Raw genomic sequence first — 24,983 nt, 5'->3', positions numbered from 1 at the left:
AAGTTTTCAGCACGCTCAACCCTGTTTGGAGATCTGGCGAGTATACTACAAGGACAAAGATCCGAATATTCCAATCAAATGTCATGTCTGTTCTACTCTACGGATGTGAAACCTGGAAAGTGACAAACACCCTCACAGACAAACTGCAGGTCTTTGTTAACAAATGTCTACGAAGAATTGTTCGTATATTCTGGCCTAACACCATCAGAAACGAAGATCTGCTACACCTGACCGAACAAAAGAGGGTACAAAATGAAATTAAGTCCAGAAAGTGGGGTTGGATCGGTCACACACTCCGAAAAAATAGTTCCAGTATCGCAAAGACTGCTCTAGAGTGGAATCCATAAGGAAAAAGAAAAAGAGGTCGCCCAGTACAAACTTGGAGAAGATCCATCATGGACGAGATAAGAGGCCAAGGAAAGTCTTGGAATGAGGTGAAGGCCTTAGCGCAAAATAGAACCCGATGGCGCGTTTTCACTGAAGCTCTATGCTCCACTTAGGAGTTCAAGAACCTTATATATATAATACCTATCTCAAAAAGGGAGGCAAGTCAGACCTGGAAAATGACAGAAGAATTAATTTATTAAACACAATACTAAAATTAACAACCAAAGTGGTAAACATATAAACTGAATGAAATTATAACACTAGCAGAAAAACAACAAGGTTTTAGGTCAGGATGATCATGCACCGATGCTATATTTATGAGGCAGGTATAAGAAAAAATATAAGAATACAACAAATCGGCATATTTAGGCACTTTTTTAGGCATTTAGTGAAATTCTCTTCTAATAATCAATCGATTCTACTAAGCCAAAAATACAAACTTATTATTTTCTATTTCCTAATAAATTTTCTGCCAACGATTATATATATACGTTATTTATGCTTGTGGTATAGCTATAATATTTAAAATGTGTGCATAAATTTTGGTTCGCGGCAATAAAAAACCTCTTGAATCCTTCTAGTATTGAAATAAATTAAAAGGTTAATTTGGCGCTCGACGAAATTTGATCATAAGTCAGTCTAAAGTAGTAATTGGTAATTATTTATTAATTTTAGTCCGCATATTCCAAGGTAACGTTATGTAACAGGAGATTTTGGTCACAAATAAGTAATAGATGAGAAGGGAATGTAAAGAATTTGAATTTTATTCATCTCTTTTTGTTTATCCAGTGTTTTCACAAAAGGACCGTTGAAATAGTTTTACTGTTCAATAAGAGAGGGCGCTGCTACTAGTCTAATTTTTTTTGTTGTGTTAGTACACTCTTGTATGAACGTATGTAAAGTTTCATTGTAATCTGTTAATTTATTCTTTGTTTACAAGCCATTTAGTATCGACATGCCACAGTATTTTTTTACAACGGAAAAAATTAATTATCGTGCAAATTTTCGAAGGTTTAAAATCAAAGGAAATTTAGGAGTACATGTTAGAAGTGTATAAGGACTTTTCGCCTTTAATTAGTATAGTAGAAAGATGGGTTGCTAAATTTAAACGCGATCGTACAAGTCTTGAAGACGATCCACATCAAGGACGTCCAAAAACCGCACCAGAATTCCTAGAAAAAATACAGGATATTGTATTCGAAAATCGTCGAGTGGCTAAAAGAGATTTAGTAGAAGCTATATGTATCTCATTGGGTAGTGTAAGCAATAATTTCAATGGAGTATTGGGTTTTAGAAAGCTGTATTTACAATGGGTGTCGCATTCGCTAACAATGGAAGAAAAGTAAATTCGAATGTCACTTTCTCAGCAACATTTAGAGCGCTTTCGAAAGGATTAAGTCGATTTTGTTCATCGATTCATCACTATGTATGAGACTTGGACCTATCACCACGATTCTGGAATCAAAACAAGACGCTATAGAGTGCTGTGAACATTGGGTTTTGGCTCCGAAATGAATTCGTGTTCAGAACTCGACAAGAAGGTGTTGGCATCAGTTTTTTGGGATACAAAAGGAATTTTGTTTGTGGAGTACTTGCAAATTAATAAAACAATAAATTCTAAATATTATTGTAACCTGTTATGTCAGCTGAAGAAAAAAATTCGCGAAAAAAGAATCGCTTTGCAGAAGAAAAAAATCGTTTTTCATTAATACAATCCACCGTGTCACATCAGTATTGTGACAATGGCTTAAAATTAAATTTAATCGAATTAAATCGAATTAAACTTCGAATTGGAGTTGGAGCATCGACAGTATTTATCAGATTTGGCCCATAGCGACTTCCATATCTTTGAATACCTAAAAAATTCACGCGTGGAAACGTTTTACATCAGATGATGAGGGCATCAGTTGTGGAAGCCTACTATGGAATTATTAAATGAAAATCTCGTTTCGTGAAAGAGAAGGTTTAAGTACTATTTCACCAGTAGAAGAGGCTGCAAGGTTGAAAAGTTTCAACTGTTCTAATCTATAGCAACATTATACGAGTATAACCTAGCGAGAGATCAAAATTAAGACAATTTTGAAGATGAATTGTAAACATTATGGTGATTATTGTGATTTCTTTGACAATTAATGAAATATTGGTGTATTCCGAAATAAATTTTACACATTTATCTTACAGATAAGTAACTGTAATATAATTTGACGTGAAATGACGGGTAAATTTTATTTTATAAACAAATGTCTATCCTCCAGATAACTATCTGTCAGATAGAACAATATTTATCTGGAGGTGAAACGATTGGCCCTTTCATGCAATAAGTTTATTATTTTAAAAGATTAATTTTTAATTCTTTGGAAAATTTTGTTGATCCTAAAAAATTGGCTGCGAATTTGGTGATCGGTAAAAAATATAATACAAAACTCGAGCTTTCTCAACAAATAAATTGATTTCATTAAATGACTTTACGCAGAAAGGTCAGCGACTATAAAAAAGTGACTTTGTTATGAAAGTTGTACAACAGATTAAAATATTATTCTGTTGTCGTCCTAGCCTTAAATACGAGGAAGACAGAAAAAATTAAGTGGAATGATTGTAGATGCAATTGATTGGATCCCCTGTCACCTGGTGACCGGCAAAATCACTAGTATTAAATAATACTGAAAAAATGTTTTTCTTATCGAACCGCAAACAGCCTAGAACCTCCTTCGTCTGGTATTGAAAAAGCTTGTCAGAGCAAAAACCACGGAAATCGCTAACTGGTCTAATAGTGGTAGACAAATGACGGGGCTAGATATAAACCAAGGCCTGGAGCATCAGGATGATCATTATTATTATATTTCTTCTAAAAAGTACTATTCAGGCTATAAAATAATCTTCACCTGGTATTTAATCCTCTTTGACCGTTATAATGTCGGCACGTAGTCGATTAAAAAAGTGATCCTGATTACTTCTAATCCGTGTCGTTATATACTGATGTTTTTAGTCTCGTTAAATTGTAAAAACGGAATATTTTGACGCGGATATGACGGCACTTCATCTCAGAGTCGTATCTGCAGAGAAATGAAGAACAAGAATTTAGAAATAAATATGTTCATGCACATTACATAATCAGTGTAAATGTAAATGATTTTATACATCTGTAAAAATATTAATGCTAGGTAAGAATTTTTAGAAAATTTTCGAAAGTATTGAACTCAACCGGTTATACACATTTTACACTACATATGGCCTAACTTTCACAGCAATACTCTGGAAAATGTATTAATTATTTTTGCAAAATTTTAGAATGTGTTTATTAATTCGTAGAATATTTGTTTTCCATTCAGTCCTCTACAAATAGTTTCTTGTGATTTTTGATGTAAAATAATTAGGAAAACAGGAGCAAACAGTTTAGAATTTATAGAATAGAATAGAAATATGATTTATTGTCACTGAAAATTGTACATATTTATGGACAAAGCTTACAAAAAGTCAGAAAATAACAATAACAAGTAAAATTTATATAAATTGTCAATATCACAAAATAAACAAACCATTCCAAAATTTAAATGAACTGCAAATTACATAATAAAACCTAAAGCCCGCGACTCACGTTCCAACGCCGCAGTACGATTTTGTCGAATGCTATAAAATTGAACGTAATTTGATCGTGTATTCCACACAGCAAAATACAACCCAAAAATTCAAAACAAATCCAACCTGTACTCGCTCACTCACCTAAACAAATCCCTTCATATAACCTTTCCTCGGACACGAAATTCTTAATTCATTTCACTTCCATGATCCTTTTTAAAGTCTTCCCTGAAAAGAGGAGTGACACTATCCGTTACCTCAACCAAATGTCCAACACACTGTATGGGTACGCCATATCTACCTCCTGCTATAATAACTCTTTGCTATAACCAAACCTTCACCCAACTCCGCACATAAACACACAACACTACACTCACATGCACTCCGATATACACTTATCATTTACCCACACATCATCCAGATATATACTTATCATTTACCCACATACACACTTTACCTCCACCAAGCTCATAATCATAAACAGATAAACACCTAAGAAAAAGCCAACAACACACAACCAATAACTACACTAACCATACCAACAACTCTATAAACCCACAGATCCACAACACCAACCACCAAACAGTGAGCACCACACACACTTATTAAGAGTCGAATTCAAATCACAAGGACAGGGGGAGATTTGTTTCCCAATCTCATTGCACAACGATACCTTATCCTAGACGAGGACATAGCCACAGCTATCCTCCACACGTTTAAAACCCAAACAAAACAAAAGGCCAATAATATGATAAGGACCGTTTCTCTCATGGAACTTGTACTTAGGAGCGGGCTTGGTCCATACGGCGATAAAAAAATTCTTCTAGCACTCCTGCTTTACAACCATGCCCTGTCTCGGAGAGCGGCAACATGAGACTCACGTTTAACCAATAAATAAATACCACCCTTGAAGAGGCACAGAGCCTAAACAAGGTAAAAACGTTGGATCCATCGATCGTGTATTTGCAAGATTCGGCCAAATCGTCGCGATTTGACGGCAGACAAACAAGTCAGTCTTCAGCAGTACAACACAGTTGGTTGCAACTGTAAAAAAATCCTTTGCTGGTAAATTTCGAAAACGGCTTACAGCTAGAAGTTTTTAAGAGATTTCTTTGACATTTATAAAGAACAAAAGTGTCTTTGGAAACTAAAATCGACATCATATCATGATAAAACCGCTAGAAAAAATACTGCGAATATTTTGTTTGTTAAATTTCAAGAAGTCAGAGCGAATACTAATGAAAGTTGGTAAAAAAGAAGATGAATAATTTTCGAACATATTACAAAAGGGAATTTAAATTATCTGGATATAATCGCAATTCTTTTAATAAATGTACGTGACAGTATGTATGCCTTTTCAGCAACCAATCTTTGCCGACGCTAAAAGTATATCGTTATCTGAAGATTTCTGATTTGAAAGTAAAACTCATACTGCAAAATCGGTACGTGTGTGTTCCCATTCGTTTACAATTATTGTACTGCAATTGCATTCAACAAAATCATACTGCGCCGTTTGTAACATTTCTATTTCCCCTCGTATATGTTAAAACACCGAAAAATGTTCTTAATCTTTTTGCAATGCTGAGATTGATAATATAAACATTTCTGTTTTGTATATAATAATTTTAATTGCATTCTTTTGATCATTTTTCCGCTTAATATTGCGGGTCTTATAAATATCCACTTAGGTTGGTGGGAAAGTGATGCAGGGTGATTATGATGAGACTCTACGATGAAACGCCAAAGCGTTTGGTTTCATTGTTTAGTCCGGAATTTCTTCAAATTCGTTATTGTTGTTTGTTGTTCGTTTATGTCATGAGAAAATGTGTAGTGTAGTAGCAGTGTGGAGTTTAAGTGAAGGTTAAAATTTTGATTCGAAAGAAATAGCTTGCGGAGTGAAGTTCTTCAGAGCCGGCAATTTTTTTTAAGTTGAGAGGTGAATTTGGACTTAAAATTGCTATTTGGCAGTTTTTGTTGAGTTAATCACCGATTGTTTATGCTGTACTCTATTTGAGGGATTTGTAAGACGACGTTTCCAACCATTTAAGAGGTCCACATGGTTTTAAGAAGGAATTGAGTAGTCGAGTTTTGAAGATTGCAGTTTGTTGTCATTCAGGATAATCCGAAGCCCGAATTAGTGTCCAACTTCCCAAGATTTGTCGATTTTTATGTTTCATGGTCACTACAGACTATTTGCAGCTTGTGTGGAACACAGTTGTGTGTTGTTTGCAGTGTTTTTGATTCAATTACAATCCCAAAAACTTTCTTAAAGGAAATACACCAGCCAGTGATACCAGGTACTGGATAAAAAAAATTGCTTTCATGACAAACTAAAAAATTATAAATAAATAAAATTATAAGTTTTATGAATTAGCTAATTGTCATATTAGTCTTCTTTTAAATAAAGTTAACAGTTATAAGTAATAATAAATATGTAATGTTTCTCTCTAAACCAGGAGTTGTAGAATTATTTCCTTTAAAAAGATTTTCACCCTTTAATATTTTTTAGGAAAGAAAAGCCGTTCTTTCTATCCAGCAAGAGGATTCTTTTAAACGGCGTCCAATTCAAATAGTTTAGGAACCTTCTTGTGTTCTTCTATTGTGCTCAAGAAATCTATGTAAGTATTTTTTTGATTTTTTTCTTTGTAGTTACCCCTTCCAGTCCTTCCTTTATTTACTTACTTAACCAAAACAAGAGTGCCCGTTCGCAAACGTTTCGGTTTGTTTGCTTACCCTATCTCCAGCCCAGTAATTGCCCAGTCCCCACTTTCAACCCCCCATAAGTGATACCCAATGTGGTAGGCAAATTAAATTGCTATAATATAAAGAGGGAAGCAATAAAATACTGTGATTTTTTAAGTAGCTTCTGCAATATGTTGTTCTTCTGAGGCCAAACAGATACTGTATTTCTCTTTTTTGTAATTTAAAACTAACATCAGATTGGGCAGCTGTACTAGAACCCCAAAAAATATCGAAGATGAGACTCGAACAAACAAAAAAAGAATATGCTTATTGCATAGCAGACTGAGGCTGGTTTCTTACTTAACAAATCCATATGAAAGGATCATAGGGTTGCTGTCTATAAAAATACCAAAAAATTTTACAGAATCAATGATACTGATTGGACTATTATTAAGAAGCAATGATTGAATAGCTCCTTTATAGGATAATGCTACTGTCTTATCGATGTTATAAGAGAGTAAATTAGAATCGGACCACCATGATCGTAGATCAGTAGTTACAATTGCATGAAGAGTTGTAATATTAGAGTCTACCAGGTGATATTGGTATTATCAGCAAAAAGAAAACATTTTCCATCGATTTTTAAATTAATAATGTTATCTATAAAGATAAGGAAAAATAGAGGACCCAATACTGAACCTTGTGGTACTTTGCATACAATGCTTTTGTGACTAGAGTCAATATTATTTGCCCTAACCAGTTGTTTCCTATTCCCCAAGTAAGATTGGAATAAATCCAAAGAAATACCTCGAATTCCGTAGAACTTAAGTGTTTTTTATCAAAATGTGATTTACATAATCAAAAGCTTTGGCATAGTCACAAAAAACAGTGGCATTGTAAAGATTATTGTTTAGTGTTTGGTAAATCACCAGTAGTACAGAAAACATACCATCACTGGCGCATGTATTATATAAAAAGCCGAACTGATTTTGTGATATAAATGTTGTTTTCAACGAGAAATGACATAAGCCGGCCTTTTATAAGTCTCTCAATAATTCTTGATAGTACAGGTAATACGGCAATAGGTCTATAGTTGCAAGCATTCGATTTTTCACTACTCTTATAAAGAGGAATAATAATGGCTGTCTTTAGGCACTCTGGGAATATACCTTTTTTAAAGGAATAATTAACTAATAAGATCAGGACTTCCATCACATTTTTTGGGAGATTTGAAAAAATTTTTATATAAAGTCTATCAGTAGTACAGGAAGAATTGCCTTTAATACTATTGAATGTTTGGATTATTTCAGATTTATCGACTGGTCTTATAAAGAATGAATTCGAGACCTTTTTTGCATCGAGGAGATAGAAAATGGGATCTTGTTGTGGCAAAATAGTTGATGTGTTTTTACTCACATTAACGAAGTACTTATTTAGATTTTCAGAGTTTGGAAATGAAAATGTTTGAGCTTTGTTAGTTTTATTTCAAAGATCGTTTATTATGGACCAAGTTTCTTTTGCAACACTTTTTGAGCTTCCAAGACGATTTTAAGAGTACATTTTTAGCTGATTGATAAGTTTTAGATAGGTTTCTCTGTACTTGGTAATAGTTGGTAGCAAATTTCTTGATATACAGTAGTGAACGCATAATTTTTACGTTCTGGCTTAATTTTTATTAAAGAAATGCCTTATTGAAACTACGAATAATTTCCCATTGAGTTTCCTATGGCCCGTTGACCTCCCGGTAAAGCTTCAAATATGACAATATCTTATTAGTTTTCTCGTGTTCTATCACATATCTTTATCTACATCATAGCAACACATTTTAAAATATCTCCGCCTAACTGTTTTATTTTTAATTGTCCCTCTTATTCTTTTTATCCGTCGAATCCATCAACCTGCCATTCCCAATCCGCCACTGCGTCTTGAATAATTTATTTAAACTACGTTTCGTTTTCTGAACAGGCTCGTTATTAGGAATAAGTTATGTACAGCGGTCTCGGAACTTGTAATTATAATCTACTTAGAACTTTTCTGACACGTCTCTCTCGTGTTTAAACGCGTAAAACTGCTGTATCAACCGAAAACGTATTTATAGAATTCTTTAAGTTTTTTTAAATATTCGCTTTTGGAGAATCGATCCGTATTAACGGATCGGGAAAAATAATAAGCGATGGATAAATAATCAGAGATGGCACACAGGCAAACCATATATTTTATAATTTAAAAATCTTTCTATAAAGACAATGTGAACTAGTAAATATCACAAAAACTAATTAAACAATATGTTATGCAAAGTAACAGTAAACAACAAACACACGCCGGCTTAAGAGGTATGATGATCTTTTATCAAATACTAATGAAACCATCTTCAGATCCGATATGAATTAAAAAAAAACGATTTTTTTATATTCCAGGGATTAAGCACTTGCTCGTTGAATATTTTCAAGTAATGTCCCTTCGTATTTGTATTATCGTATCGTTTGATTTCTTCTTGAAATGCTTATACCTGAGCTTATAAAATACGGATCAAAAAAATTACACCGGATGATAAAATGGATATTTCAGAAAGCCATAAATGGAGAACAGCTACCAAAGGAATGGACGGAGGCAAATATGACATCTATATTTAAGAAAGCAAATAAAAAAACGATGCAAAAACTACAGATCAATAAGCGTAATATCATCAATTGGAAGATTATATGGGAAGTTACTGCGAGAAAAAATAAAGCAAGCGATAAAAGGCAAAATCTGGGAGGGTCAGGCAGGCTTCACGGCAGGAAGATCATGCATAGACCACATATACACACTGGAACAACTGTTGGAAAAGAAAAAAGCAAAAAATAGAGATATACATTTGGTATTTGTGGACCTAAGAAAGGCGTATGACTCTGTACCAAGGTCAGAACTATGGGAGGCAATGTACAAATTAGAAATACAGACGAAACTAATAGCTACAAAAGCTCTGTATAAAGAAAATAAAGTGTCCATTAAAATGGGAACAAGAATCATAGGAGACTTCACCACAACAAAAGGGCTCCTGTAGGGTTCTTCCACATCTCCAACCCTATTCAAAATATACTTAGAGAAAGCCTACTTGGAAAAGAAAATGCGAAGGCATAGGAGTACCGGTACGGAAGCAATACCTATATACGTTAAGCTTTGCAGACGATCAAGTAGTAATTGCACAAGACCAAGACGACCTCAGCTACATGTTGAAGAAACTACAAGAAGAATATACCACGGCTGGCCTAGATATTAACCTTGAGAAAACAGAGTACCTATCTACAAGTGAAGAAGACATAAAAGATCTACAGATTGATGACAACGTAACAATCAAAGGAAAGGATAAATTCAAATACCTGGGGTTTATAATCACGAAAAAGGCAACAACAGAGGAAGAAATTACACAAAGATTAGGACAAACAAGAACAGCAATCCGACAACTTAACTCAGTATGGTGGGATAGACACCTAAATATGAAGACAAAAACGCAGATTTATAAAACATTAGTGCGAAGTATTATGACATATGGGGCTGAAAATTGGATCATAAACAAGAAAAACAGCAGTAAGATAGTAGCAATAGAGATGGAATGCCTGCGAAGATGCTGCAGAGTAACAAGAATGGATAGGAGAAGTAATGACGAAATAAAGCAAAGAACATCAATAGAAACAGACATACTAACGTATATAGAACAAAAAAGACTAAAGTGGTATGGACATGTAAGAAGAACTAGCGACAGCAGATGTAGAACGAAGTAGACGATTCCATGAGTAACAGAGGTCTAAACGATGAAGAATGGGACAACAGAGAGAGATGGAAACGGTTGAGCGAGGGAAGGCAGTGAATACTGTAGAAACCCTGAATATATATATTGATTTCTTCTTCTTTAATGTTTCAAACTTCCCTGTATATTTCTTTGATTTCCTCCGTCTGCTTTTGCAAGTGTATGTGATCTGCATCTTTCCTTTTAATTCCTCTTCTTCTACGGCACTACAGCCAAAATTGAACCTTGACCTCCTTTATTTTTTGCCTCCACCATTGCTTGTCTGTGGCTGATTTTCTTCATACACGGACTCCTAAAAGGGCCTGTGCGTCGCTCTTTACTGTCTCTTCACGGTGCTTTCTTGGCTTTTAAACCGGTCTCTTTCCCTGCATTCTAGCATTCAGTGCTCTTTTTGGTAGCCTATCCTCTCCCATTTTTATCACATGTCCGGTCCATTGCAATCTTTGTATTCTAATGAAGTCTGACAGTGGTGCTTCTTTATAAAGTTGATAAAGCTCGTTGTTGTATTGTGAAGATTCCGTTTTCCCTCACAGGTCCTAGTATTTCCTCAGTACTTACCTTTCGAATGTGTCGAAAGTTTGTTTTTGGATGTTTCTTTCATGACCCAAGCTTCACTGCTTTCACTATTGGTCGAAATAAGGTTTTATAGATTCTTGTCTTTATATTTCGGTGGACATTTTTAGACCGAAATATATGGGAGGGGGGAGAGGGCAAAATAAGCTCTGTTTGCCTGCGTTATTCTTGTCAGTATTAATCCCTCTTCTGATGGCATATATTTCTACTCCCAGGTATGTAAACTTTTCAACCTTTTCAATGTCATCTTCATGTATAATGTTCTGTATATATATATTTCTTCTCGTCTCTATCATTATTTTTGTTTTCTTCTGTGTTTATTTCCAGACCTAGCCTTTTTTGCGTTTTTAACTCAGCATATTTTTCCTGTGCTCCTGTTGATGTTCTACTCATAATATTAATATTATCGACATAAGCGTCCAGTTGAACCGTTCAGTTGGTCCTTTTAATTATTGCATTTTTATTTTGTTGATTTCATTGTCGCAATCCCCTCTCCTGCTTTTTTTTCTATAACAAGCTAATAATTGAGACGCTTTGTTCCATATTAGGTGACAAATTTTATGAAAACTATCAGTGCCTGTATCTATGATCGTCAAAAGCATTTTCGTCCAACATTTTCTGCTCCAGATCATTTATGATTTTTCAGCTTTGTTAGTGCAGCAGTCACTGTTTCTCACAATATCGGTGGTTCTGGTTCTGGGCTTTCAAGTTAGAAATTAGTTTCTGGAGCTATGCTCTTCCCTACGGAGTTTGGCAGTCATAAGGGCTATTTTTATTTTTAACTTACTGCTCTAAACAAATTAATCGATCTGCATTGATAATAATCACGTAGATTCTTTAACCAAAAATTCTGTCTTCGGCCAACAAATCTTCTATCTTGAATCTTTCGCTGCGGTAAAACTAGAGTTCGAAAGCCTCGATTCTTTTTAAGTTGTATTTTTTTAATATACAATGTTTTTACAGTTCTATTCTTTCGAATGAACTTTGATTGTAGTTAATCTATTACCAGAGGTAGCCAGCTTCCTGTGATTTGCTAATCATCTTGAAAACAGTTATAAGTAATTAGTTTTATTCCTTTAAATATGTCTCTAGTTTCTTTTTTTATGTATATGAAGTTCAACTTCGTTGCATAGATTGTTTAGATATTCATTTTGATCATCCCTACATCGCTGCTTAATTTTTTTTTACTAAGCTCTGAGTACTCTGAGCGTGCTTCAGGTGTTTGGAGCCCTTGGAATTTAAGATTTTTTCGTGTTTTAATTTTTTGCCATGTGTTTTCAGAGATACAACTTTTATTAGGCTTACTCTTAGTATTTCTTTGTTGTGTTGCTATATTTGTTATAACAGATCTTGTCTTAAATATATCGGCTAATAATAGAGATAAACTAGAGCCCATTTATAGACCAAAATTTTGTTTATAGAATTCATTATTTAGTTGAAAATATGTATTATCATTACATAATGTCAATAACTCAACTGATATATTTAGTCTTCTTCTAGTTGCCAATGTATCATCATTCTCTAATTTTGTTTTGATTATATTTAAGTCTTATCTAATGGCACATTGTAAATAAACTATTTATTTTAAAACTTACTAATATATTATTAATTAATTAACTAAATTCAATATTTGATAATTTATTTAAAAAATGATGTGTATATTGGATAAACGTGTCATTTTTATTTGCAAATGGTTGTATAATCTTTTATAAAAATTTTGATAGTTCACTACAAGGAGAATTCATGGTACTACAAATGAGTCTAATTGTTGTATTCGTTTTATTAACTTTCGGTGCTCCATAAAAATAAGGTATCTTGCCGTAGTAAGGTGTAATTAATCTTTTTTTATAATTTGTTAAATAATTTTTAAACTTGGCTATATTGTCAGAATTCCCGTTTTATGAATTGAAGAAATCTGGACAACAATAAAAAACCTAAGAACGAACAGAAAAGATGTGAGTAAAATAGATATATAAGTTCGTCCCAAACCCTTCTTTCAGTGCGTCATAGTTGATCGAATTCTCTCTAATACATTAAGCTAGAAGTGACAGAAAAAAACGTGTATCTGTGATTATTATACATAGAACTTAGAAAATTATTTATGGTAAAGCTAATTCTGCTTACGGATGTATAATGGGTTGGAGTTTAGAATACGCTAAATAGATATCCAATCAACGATGCGCATAAATATAATTTGACGCAGATTGTCTTGATCGTGACAGTACTTTCACAATGTCAACTGATAAAATGATAATTGTTATTCCAGGTTAGTATTATCAGACATTTTACAGTGAAAATTTAATTTTGTATTTATCGTCATAAAAATATTTTAAATATACCGAAATATATCGAGAAAGAACAAAGACTAATATTAAAATTATTAAATTATTTTCAATTAGAAAAAGAGAGATTACGATCCTATAACTGTCAAATTTAACTAAAATGTCATGCAATAATTCTCGACATTCTTAAAATCATATATGACGTCAAAATTAGTGACGCACCGAAAGAAGGGTTTGGGACAGACTTGTATAATAATATTCTTTTAGTTTTTGGAAGCTAAGAAGACATATTTTTCCGTTATGTAATTAGAAGAAATTAACATTTTTGAGAGCTAAATACACGGAACAAAAAGGCTGCAGAAGTATCTACTACATCTTGAGAAACTTCATATTCATTATTCCCAAAATTCATTTGGCTAGGTGCTCTAGATTTTTGGCTGAGATAAAACTTGAAAATTTTACTGGATTACTTTTAATACTATTAAAAAGGAGGTACTTGTAGTGCAGCCGTTTTTCAGCATAAAACGAGTAAATTGTTGAGCAGAATAGTGTACAATTCGTAACATCTCAATCATTTAATATGTTCGAAAACAAACAAGCCACAGGGTCGTCCGATATGGTAAATACACGGTCTACACGGCATATTAAGAAATCACCTACTAATACATCCTGCGCCGCGATCGATTTCTATAGGCAGGTCTTAAATTAAAAAAGTGCCGCGGTGTGAGGTCCACACCGGCAAGGCAAGAAGGTGCGGAGAATGGAGCGACTTGAGTTGTGTACGTATTAAGACCGCCGTTAGCTCACTATAAAAGGTGTATAGGAACTAGAACTAATCATCTATCATCCGAAATTATTGTTATCAAAGAGGCGGACGATGGCACGATTAAGGGATAAAAAGTTTCAGATTTTGGAAGAAGAATAAGAAGAATTGCCTTCGGTATCCGATGATTGAGTGTATTTTATACAAATTGTTTCTATTCTATTACAGCCTACTGCATTTATCGTTCCGTTTGTCATAATTCCTTTTATTTTGTATGGCATCTACGGTTACAGTGTTAGTATTTTTTTATAATGATTTGGGATAGATATAATTAAATTTAAAACAATGATTTGACCACATAGAGAAAGAGTTTTATAAACCATTTTTTTACATAGTAACAGTTAAATTAAAAAGTAATGACATTATATCGATGATAAAATAATTAAATAAAAGAAACAGCTTAAACAACAAGTAGTGCCATATGTAAAGGGCTTAATGGAAAAATGAAAAAGGATAAGAAATCAATACACTGAGATTTATTCTGTCCAAAATTAAACCCTGTAAATGCAACAATTCCTAAGTGGGAGAAACAGCAAGATCACTAATTGTCAGGATAAATTGGCATCAACCATACATTAAAAACAGCGACTTCGACATGGTAAAAGAGCACAAAGTACAATGGAAAGACGCATCAATAATCATGACAGAAACAGACATGAAAAAGAAAAAAAAAATCAAAGAATCTGCTCTCATGCTACAGCTTATTTCAAATCGAGTGACGAACCCTTCCACGAAATACTTAATCGCTCAGACAATAGAATATCTATGATCAGACCCATGCAGTGGCGTGGCAATATTAAACAAATTAAATTATTTGAAATCGCACTAATTACAAAATTATTACTCACTTAAATAAAAAATGAAGTTTGATTGTACACAGATTGTTTTATAGATACCAAACATTTTGTTTGTTATAATACAATCTTTAATAATTGATACTCTATAAAGTTTGGTAAAAGTTAATTTCTAATTTAATATGAGTTACCTTAAAACGGTAATTATAAAGTCATTATTAATGGCTCCTTAACGACTCTTTAAGGACATACAAAGAACTTATAAGAATTATTTCCGAGAATTTCTAGTCACTGGATTTCAAACGAGTTCGTAATTTCGTCTCATTATGTTGTCGAGTCTCAACAAGAAAGGTGCTACCACGCGTATTAGAACTATTTTGTAGAATGGAGATCAGATTGACACCAGAATCGAAAGCAATAGTTTACAATGTATTTAAATATATGCAAATACTATTTCCTGAAGATAATCGAACCAGTATTAAACAATGTGTGAGTGAAGCTACTGGAGTATCTTTACGTACAGTAGAAAGGATCATTCAACAAGCGAGTATGTTAACAAATGCAGAGTTAAATAATATACTAAAATTTCCAGCTGCAACACTTGCTAAAAGGAAAGCAACCGTGACAGACTTCGTGACAGACTTGAGGGAGTATGACAAACAGTTCATTAGAAATACCATTCATCGTTTTCGTGAGACTGAACATTGTCGTGCATCATTGAAGCTTTTGCAAAAAAGGCTTGAAGATGTGTACGAGTGGACTGAAAGTGTGAGTTCTCTCTACAGAATTGTGAAAGATTTGGAATTTAAATGGACGAAAACTAAAGATAATCCACGTTCATTAATTGAACGGAACGATATTCGTGCTCTACGCATTCAATATTTGAACAAAATTAAATATTACAGAAGCGAAGGTAAGTCAATTGTATATGTTGATGAAATCTATGTACTTGCAGGACACACTACGCCAAATAGCTGGACAGATGACAGTGGCAAAGAATTGTTCAAAAATATTTCATAAGGAAGTAGATTGGTTATCGTACATGGTGGTGGAGAAATGGGTTTCATACAGAATGCCCTTTTGATTTTTAAGTCAGGAGCTAAGACAGGAGATTATCATGATATGAATTCAGAAAATTATAAAAAATGGATGAAAGAACAGTTAATCCCCAATTTGTCTGTTGAACCTGTTGTTCTTACTGATAATGCGTCATATCATAATGTACAAATTAATAATAAAGCATCCACTAGTAATTCTAAAAAAATGGATATGATATCTTAGTTGACAGAAAAAAATTTACCATTTGTAACGTCAATGTTAAAACCGCAATTGTATGAAATCATCAAACGACACAAACAAGATCATGTTCAATATAAATTTGACAAAGTGCTGCAAGAATGTGGACATCTTCTTTAAAACTTCCGCCATATCATCCAGACTTGAATCCTGGTTTGAGAAATGGTTTGGGGGCAAATAAAAAATGAAGTTGCAAAAGAAAACGTTTATTTTAAGTTAGAAGACGTAAAAGTGTTGGTGGAACAGGAATTTGCTAGAGTAACTGTAGATAACTGGAAGAAAGTGTGTGAACATGTTGTCAAGGTTGAAGATAAGTATTTGGAAAGTGAACGTCGCATAGACGTAATTACTGAAGAATTAGGGATTGATTTAAATCATTCTAGTGACGACGACAATGCATCTGATTATGAAAGTGACTAATATAATTTAACTTACGATGTACCTATGTAACCTATGTGAATATAAGTTTCCCAAACTGTCCTGTATGTATGTATTATTTTTTTACTTTATTACAATCATTTCGTATATTCTTCTATTTAACTTTGTGACGTTTAAGTTAGTAATAATATAAATAATAAAGGTTTTCAAGTTAAAACAATCTTGGTAATTAATATTTATTAATACTGTAATTTGTAATACGTATCTATGGTTTCACATACAAACAATATATGTATGTGATATATTGTAATAATATATATTAAGAAATAGTACAATATTGCCAAAAATATAATCTAATATCATTGTTTAATAAATTGTGTGTACCCATCTTTAACAATTTGATTTAAAGCATAAGTATTTTTTGGAACGTCACTGCTTTGTTTGGTGAGGCTTTACTGTTCCTAGAAATTTCCGCCACTCCAGTTGAAACATACTCTACTTAATGAACAAACCATCCCAGATTAACAGAAAATCGGAGACACATTCTCTACTATTTTACAAATACATATACAACACACAATACATAAACATATAAAACATAATCACACAAAATAATCAGTATTTGATCTCCTCAGATTATTTCAACTTAAAGTATGGCTATTTGCCTACAAGATCAAGGCCGGATCGAGGTTTAAAAACATAACCGCTAAACAATATAACATCTCACATTTTTAAAATAACTTATAAACCTAATCATCATTATGTTTGGCTTGATAATCCACTGTGGATCCTGGCCTGCTCCAAGATTAGTCGCAGTTCTATTCGGTTTCTCATCTTCTGATCTCTAGTATTCCTAAGTCGGTCTTAACTCCATATACTAACCTAATATTTAACTTAAATATACTTATTAAGACATTTTTGAGACTTCCTTTTTAATTTTTTTGTTTAAAATTTCAATTTTTTTAAAAATTAATTTAAATATATATTAATTTACACTAGAAGTTTTTCATTTCACTGTTTTCCCCCAATTCTTCTTACACTTAGTGATGAAATAATACGGAAAGAGAACCCCTTAGATTGGTTAAATGCAAGGACATATTGGCAGAACTTCAGAAATGAACCAGAAGACCCAATTAATATTTCGGTCAGTTAGATGCAGATGTTGAATTGCTTACCAAACAAATTCAGCAATCAGTATGAAATTGTACTCCAATCATCCCTATTAGAACAAAAAGGAAAAAATTATCCGAAAGAAATCAGAACTCCGATTTCTGAAAAAAGAAAATTACCTTTCAAACGGCAACAAACCAGATCTCCCAAGGACAAGTATAAAAAATGTTTCACAGCATCTCAAGCGAGGAATAAGACGCGTCAAGAATGAATCGATTGGGACATAACTCGCTAAAGTATGTAATCATGTAATCGCTGAAAAAAGTAGTGAATGTTCTCTCTGAAACAGCGCCAAATGGCTCAAAAAACCTATACAACGTAGGTCATTGATCAGAAACATTGATGGAAGCTGGACTCGAACCAATGCTCAAAAGCCAGAGGCTTGCACAACATCTCGAAGACACGTTCCAACCAAACTAAGCAAATGAATTGATCAACGTGAATAGTTTTGAACCAGGTCTCTTGGAAATTAAATCTAGTCATACCAAAGAAATTTGCGGAAGAGATAGAAGAGAATATCAATCCCAAAAAAGCTCCACGCAATTACCAAAAAAGCCATCACTAAGCTCACTATTTAATGTATCATTCAGACTAAAGTATATAAAAAAGAATAACGTATACTTAAGGTTAAGAGGTGCACCTAGAATTTTCCTGTGGGGGGAGAGAGGGAGGTTTTGGTTGGGCACCGAATTTTTTTATGCTACCTCCATCAGTGTCGGAATAGTGCCATGGGGGAGGAGTTTAACCCCCAAAATCCCTTGGTGGTCCAATCGGGAAGTAGCAGAAGTCATAATGATTAAAAAACAACCAAACAAGATGTAGGTTTCATCCTACAGGCCTAGTAGTATTGAATGTACTTTCAAAATTATATGAAAAGATCCTAATGAAAAGACTAAAGATCATCATCGAAGAAAAGAGATTAATCTCACAACATCAGTTTAGCTTTAGAGAAAATCATTCAATGATATATCAGGTACGGTACATAGAATCACCAACATTATTGAAAAGGCGATTGAGGGAAAACAAATCTGTTCAGCTATCTTCCTGGATGTGGCCCAAGCTTTCGATAAAGTATGGCATAAAGGCATTATTCATAAGGGGGCATTCATAGGAGGCAATATTCACAATTATTAGAGTCATACTTAACTGAAAGACCTTTCACAACAAAGCAGAAGGAAACATACACAGAGTTAAAGGAAATCAAGGCAGGAGTGCCGCAGGGAAGGGTGTTCGTCGCAGTTCTCTACTTGTTATATACTAGTGATATCCCTGAACTCGAAAATGAAACAATCGCAACACTTGCGGACCTCAAAGCCGTTTTGGCAATGGGAAATAATTATGAAGGAGCTGCAAAAAATCTACAATCTTCCAAATTAGTGCCTGTGAATTTCACTAATAAGAAAAAGTAATATGTGGCAATTGAAATAAATGACACCGAGATCCCTATTGCAGATACTGCGAAATACCTGGGTATGCATCTTGATGCGATACTTTGTTGGAAAGTCCACATAACGAAAGGAACTTGAACTGAAATACAAAAACTAAGAAATTGTGCCAACAATCATGAAAAAAGACTGCAGTAATATGTGAATATCGAGGCTCTTCAACTCCTGGATAATACAGAGTTAGTACGAAGACTGAGGAGGGTGAAGTGATTAGTTCAAAAGCTAAGTATAGTGCGGCTTTGTGTACACGAGTGCTTGTATAAATAATTACTGTAAGTAAAGAAGGACTCTGTAGAAACATTATTGAATGTAACTATAGTTTTAAGATTTATGAGTATTAATTTAGGACGAAACAAAACTGCTCATTGACCTTTCAAATTGCAGTGTAAATGACACTTTTTGATACCTCCTTTTTTTTAATTAATATTTTTTATAAAAATAAATATATCATTTTACGCTTCACTTCACTGTAAGTTTTTTTTATTAAAAAATGATACCCAATTCCGATGTGCGACATCATCAAAAAGTTGGAGCACCATTTTAGACTTCAAAACTGCCTTGAAAAGTTAACGAGAAATTCTAAAATGTTGCATAAACTGCTTCTGTCCAATATGCTGTGCTTTTCACAGTGAACCATTTATGGACGACATTTGAGTCAAGCTGAGATTATTATAGGAAAGCCTATAATAATCTCATTAAAGGATAAAGCTGGATAAGAAATAAGAGAAAAGAACGAAATTCTAAAAGTTACTCAAACATTTTACCGTGATTTAACCGTAAGATATAGCATGTCAACTCAGAAATACTCCCTAACATAGAATCCTTCGAAATAAAACAAGCTATGACACAACTAAAGAACAATAAGGCTCCGAGCCCAGATGGAATACTTGTAGAAATGTTGAAGGAGGGGAGTGGAATTATTCTCGAAGAATTAAAAATTTTTTTCAACGAATGTCTTCACAGTGAATTTCCAGATGATTGGAATAAAAGGTTGACAACACTTCTCTTCAAAAAAGGAGACAGGGGAGATCTGAAGATTTATAGGCTAATCTCTCTGGTGTCCCAAATGTACAAACTGTTTATGAGAGTAAAAACCAACAGGTTAACGTCGAAGCTCGATAGCTATCAACCCGTAGAGCAGGCAGGATTCCGAAAAGGTAACAGTACAGCGGATCATTTTCTTACAGTCAGAACGCTAATAGAGAAAGCCAATGACTATCACTTGAACTTATACATTGGCTTTATTGATTATAAAAAGGCATTCGACTTCATAGATTGGAATAGAACCAACATGTTGCACGAATGGATAGCCAGATACTTGTCCTAAAAGCAAGACAACAACAGGGCCATATTCTTCATGACCGCGAGACAACTGACAGACAACGCCACAAATATAACAACAGTGTTAAGATCAGACAAGAACATATCAGAAGAAGAAGTTTTTCTCTTCGACTCCTATTCCTAGAATCTTTGTTTTTGATTAATGTTATTGTATTCCGTTAAATTTAGTTCTCTATATTCAAATTATCCAGAGAATCTCTTCTCTATCATTTTTTCCTTAGTTTTTTATGAAATAGACAAGACGTCAAGATTTTTCACATTTTAGTTCTTTCCCAACGTGATGCTTTCCATTTTATGATCAAGATTGCCTTCCTCATTACGTACTAAATGGCTTGTGTAAAACAATAATTGTTATTACAGAAATTTATGCATTATTTCACAAGCCGTATAAATATAAAGATTTCCTTTTAAATACGCAATTACCTGATCAATTTCAAGCCATAAAAAGTTCAACTGTTAATTAATTTTAAACGGTTTTTTATAAAATAGTCTTTTGAATATTTAATTTTTGTATCTTCAGAAAAAACGATGACAACACGATTTCTACAAGAACATTATTACCTACAAAGAGAGTCGTTTTACTTTCCAAAAAATATAAAACAGATGGATGCACTAGATGTTAAAATAAATAAAATATTTATACTCGATTTGGAAATGTTACATATCACAGATTTTATGACAGAAGATTCAACAACGGTCTTTATACAGGACCTTCTATTTAAAGTAGAAGATGTACAAATACCGATCTTAGTTTTGTACACGAATTTATGAAGATAAAGTGACACCCTTCCTCTCTCCTCACAACAAACTTCGATTAATATACCAAAAAAAGATGCAAATAAGCAAGGGCTAAAATTGTACACCTCAATAGCTGTGATCATTTTCCAAAGAAATTATAATTGCTCTATCGAGCCTATATAGAGAAAATAATTGATATTGAGTCATTTAATGGTTAACAAATAACTTTAAAATCGTCTAGTAAAATGCTCAGTGAAACTATGGTGGGACGTCGGCCAGTAGGAAAATCAAGGAAGAGGTTGGATATAAAAAGAGGATAGACAAAGTGGGAATTGATGATAGAGAGACATTGAAAGGTGATAACTATGGGAGCAAGAAAGAATTACTTCAAGTTCAAATCTAGTAGTGCTTAACGCGACATATTAGTTCAATTAAGTCCAGAATAGATCAATGGGGTTAAGTTCGAGATGATAAGGTGGTAATAGTAATACCATAACAATTCTGCGCATTATGTTTAAAGCTCTAAATAGAGAGAAATGTAAATGTTAACTAAAATAATTGGCAATGAGAACAGCTATTGTTATGTTTCCCCTATACATGTGGGCATAGGTAAAATATTAAATTCAGAACATTTTTAGCAGCAAACTCTATTAAAATACATATTTTGTTTGAGCCACATTTGTTACTCTGTCTCAATTGCAAAAAGATTATAATTATAAATTGAAAAGCATAGCACAAGCTCTGATAGTAGAAGAATAATACGGTTTTCGAAAAGGCGAGTCTATTAACGACAATCATAAAATAAATTATTGCAAAGGCGACGAGAATGTAACCTATACTCTGTTTCAAAATTATTGATAGCACAGTTGTTATGACAGCTGACAATCCCTGACTAGTGTCATAAACCAGTAAAGAAGAATTGCAAAATTATTTAAAACATTTTTTTAATGTTGTAGTAATAGTAATAGACCAATATTGTCGGTACATAATCTGTTCAGGTATGAAATATTATTAAGTTTCTTAGAATAGATTAAAATTTTCTATCCATATAAAATGTTTAATTTTCAATGATTTTAGTTTTTATTTCCACTTCTGTCTGTTTGGGCTTTCAAACGTAACGTGCAGATTTTTTATTTTTGCACCAATAGCGATAAAAATCAATATGACGGAAAATCGTGAAATAAAAATGACACAAATGTCCGCATTTGAGAATTGTAGTGTTAGATGTACATGACGCTCTTGATCAGCTCCAGTAGAGTAGTAGTTACTGTTCGGAGAATGTTCAATCATAACTGGAGTTCGGGAAGCAACCATTTATATATTTTTAAAACAACAAAAGCAATAAACTATTACAGAAGTACCGAAAACGTGAACATGAAGAAAACCACAGCAAATACACGACATTGCAAAACAAATAATTCGAAGGACAGGTTATTCATATAATTTTCAAGATGAGACAGTTATTTTGGACAAATTTTAGCAGACCTTAGTGACTAAACTTTGTCAAACATAAGAGAAAATTGTGGAAAATTTTGCACAAACTAAACTTTGAATGGGAAGGATAAAAGATTTGTAATAAAATCAAGACCTAGACTCAAGACTCGTAGAGAACGATTTTAATTACCTAGGATAATATTCTAACCGTGATGTCATTGATTACAAAGTTGACAGCTTTCAGCATACCTATATGTGGAAACATTTATATAACATTGAATAACAAGACCATAAACGATATAATGATAAAACTCTATAAGACAATGACCACATCAACTCTATTATATGAATATGAAACCTGAGTAATGAAGCAAAGACATAACTCTAGAATCTAAGTCATTGGAAGAGTGAGTGGCATTACAAGACAGACAGACTTAATAGACAGAGAAATAATAAGTAAGACAAAAATAGAATATTTACTAGATCCATGAGAAAATAAAATAATCTACAACAAAAGTGAAAGAGAAGCAAAATAATTACGAACTGATAGGAATAAGAAGTGTAAGACCACCACGAAAAGATGAAGCAAAGTTTGATGGCTAGATCGGTAAAAAATCTTAACCCGTCAAAATTAGAGAGCTTCTAAATCGAACCTGTTAAAAGTTTAGATATGTTTTATCGAATAGAAAGAGTTGAAGAATCCGAAAATCAGATAAAATTGAAATGGAATTTATTCACCACAAAAGAAATAACTTCATAAAAAAACTGTGTAAAGCATCATTACAGAGTACAGTGAAAAACATTGATTTCTTGACCACCCATATAGTGTTTTATATTTTATTAATTTATATATTTTATTTGGTTTATTTTGGCATAATAGTTAGTTTATTAACTCTATAAAATCTGTTCTAAACCTTTAGTTAGTCAAATATTACAGAAACTGGACAGAGCTACAAAAAGTTTTAAATGTGTTGCTTGTTGAAAAATTAAAATATTTTTAGATGATTTCCTAAGCATTTTCTTCAGATCCGGTTATAATTTTTAAGATTCTGTTGTGGTCGAAATTTTCGTGGTTGATTTGTACACAATTAGTTAAAAAATAGACTTACCGGCACTACTCTCCCCCGCCGAAGAATCAAAAGTCTTCGAAGTCATCTGGAAGAGCGCATCCAGAGGAGTAGCTCCGGGCTGCTTGCCCTGCTGCTGCTGCTGGTGGTGCCTCTGCCTCTGCACGGCAGCGGGAATGATATCTGGCGAACAACAATCGCTGGCTACACTAGAAGACCGGTCACTACCAGTTTCAGAAGTATAACTAACATTAAACGCAAACTCCGGCCTCAGAAGCGCCAGTTGTTGGACTTTTAATTGTCTATGAAACGATTCCAGCCTTTGCTGGTGGGCTTCCATCTCTGGATCTATATCCCAAGGCCTTACGATGCGGTTGCATGTCGGTTTTGCGGGTTTGTGGCTGAGGATGTCCGCTATGGAGAAGCTTTTTACCCCGTCCTGTCGTTCCTCTACGTCTACCGTCGGAGAAAGTCTTCGTTCTGTTTCTACCTCGACCATTTTTAGTTTTTTCAACGGTTTGAAGTAATCTTCTGACTCCTCGGGGCATCTACAGCTTGTAGAGAAGGTAGGACTGTTTTCTACCGACTGTCTGAAGTTCGTGGATGTATGTAACGCTGGACTAGGACATCCGACAGATATTTCGTCATCCGACATATATTTTTGTTCGTTAGCTTGAGCCAAAGGCAAATTTGGACTAGGAGATCTCGAAGAAATTGGACTTTCGTACTTGGATCCTAAATAGGGCGACATTTCATTAACGTTACTCGGAGAATTTTCAATATCTTGCATTTTTTAAGAAAAAAACACTAACAGTCTTTGCAACACATTGTTCCACACGATAACTACAAGTCACTTAGTCACTATAGCACCGGTTGTCAGTTGAAGAAACGGAAAAAACGTCAAAGCGCTAAGAAGGTACCAACAACACCTTCCTATCTTTAACAGATCTGGTAACAAGTGAAGGCCTACATGCCAATCTACTCCCGCTGTATCTTTAACTCGCCCCGCCTGCCATTTAAACGCCCGACCAATCGCCGCAGCACAGGAAACCAGAATTCCTTTATAAAAATGCCGCCTGCAGCCGGCATTGGTGATGGGAGGGGCGAACGGCGGTATGTTTCATCTGTCATGCCCACCAATCATTTGTCTAATTTGCAGACTGGCGTTTATATCATTTGTTGGAGTGGAGATAAATGAGATTTAGTT

General features: G+C 33.8%; 1 protein-coding gene across 1 annotated transcript in view; it reads right to left on the bottom strand.

Annotated features, from left to right (window-relative positions):
• LOC140440980 (uncharacterized) overlaps nucleotides 1–24,711 on the bottom strand; it is a 162,921-nt gene extending 138,210 nt beyond the window's left edge. The window contains exon 1 of the mRNA XM_072531340.1: nucleotides 23,819–24,711. Within this exon, the coding sequence (XP_072387441.1) occupies nucleotides 23,819–24,566 (748 nt within the window). The 5' untranslated portion in view covers nucleotides 24,567–24,711. The remainder of the gene's footprint in view (nucleotides 1–23,818) is intronic.
• Nucleotides 24,712–24,983: the final 272 nt, after the last annotated feature.

This window comes from Diabrotica undecimpunctata, chromosome 5, assembly GCF_040954645.1.
Source record: "Diabrotica undecimpunctata isolate CICGRU chromosome 5, icDiaUnde3, whole genome shotgun sequence".
NCBI classification, from domain to species: Eukaryota; Metazoa; Arthropoda; class Insecta; order Coleoptera; family Chrysomelidae; genus Diabrotica; species Diabrotica undecimpunctata.
The sequence above is the reverse complement of the archived record's forward strand: the minus strand, read 5'-3'. Positions and strand labels throughout refer to the sequence as shown.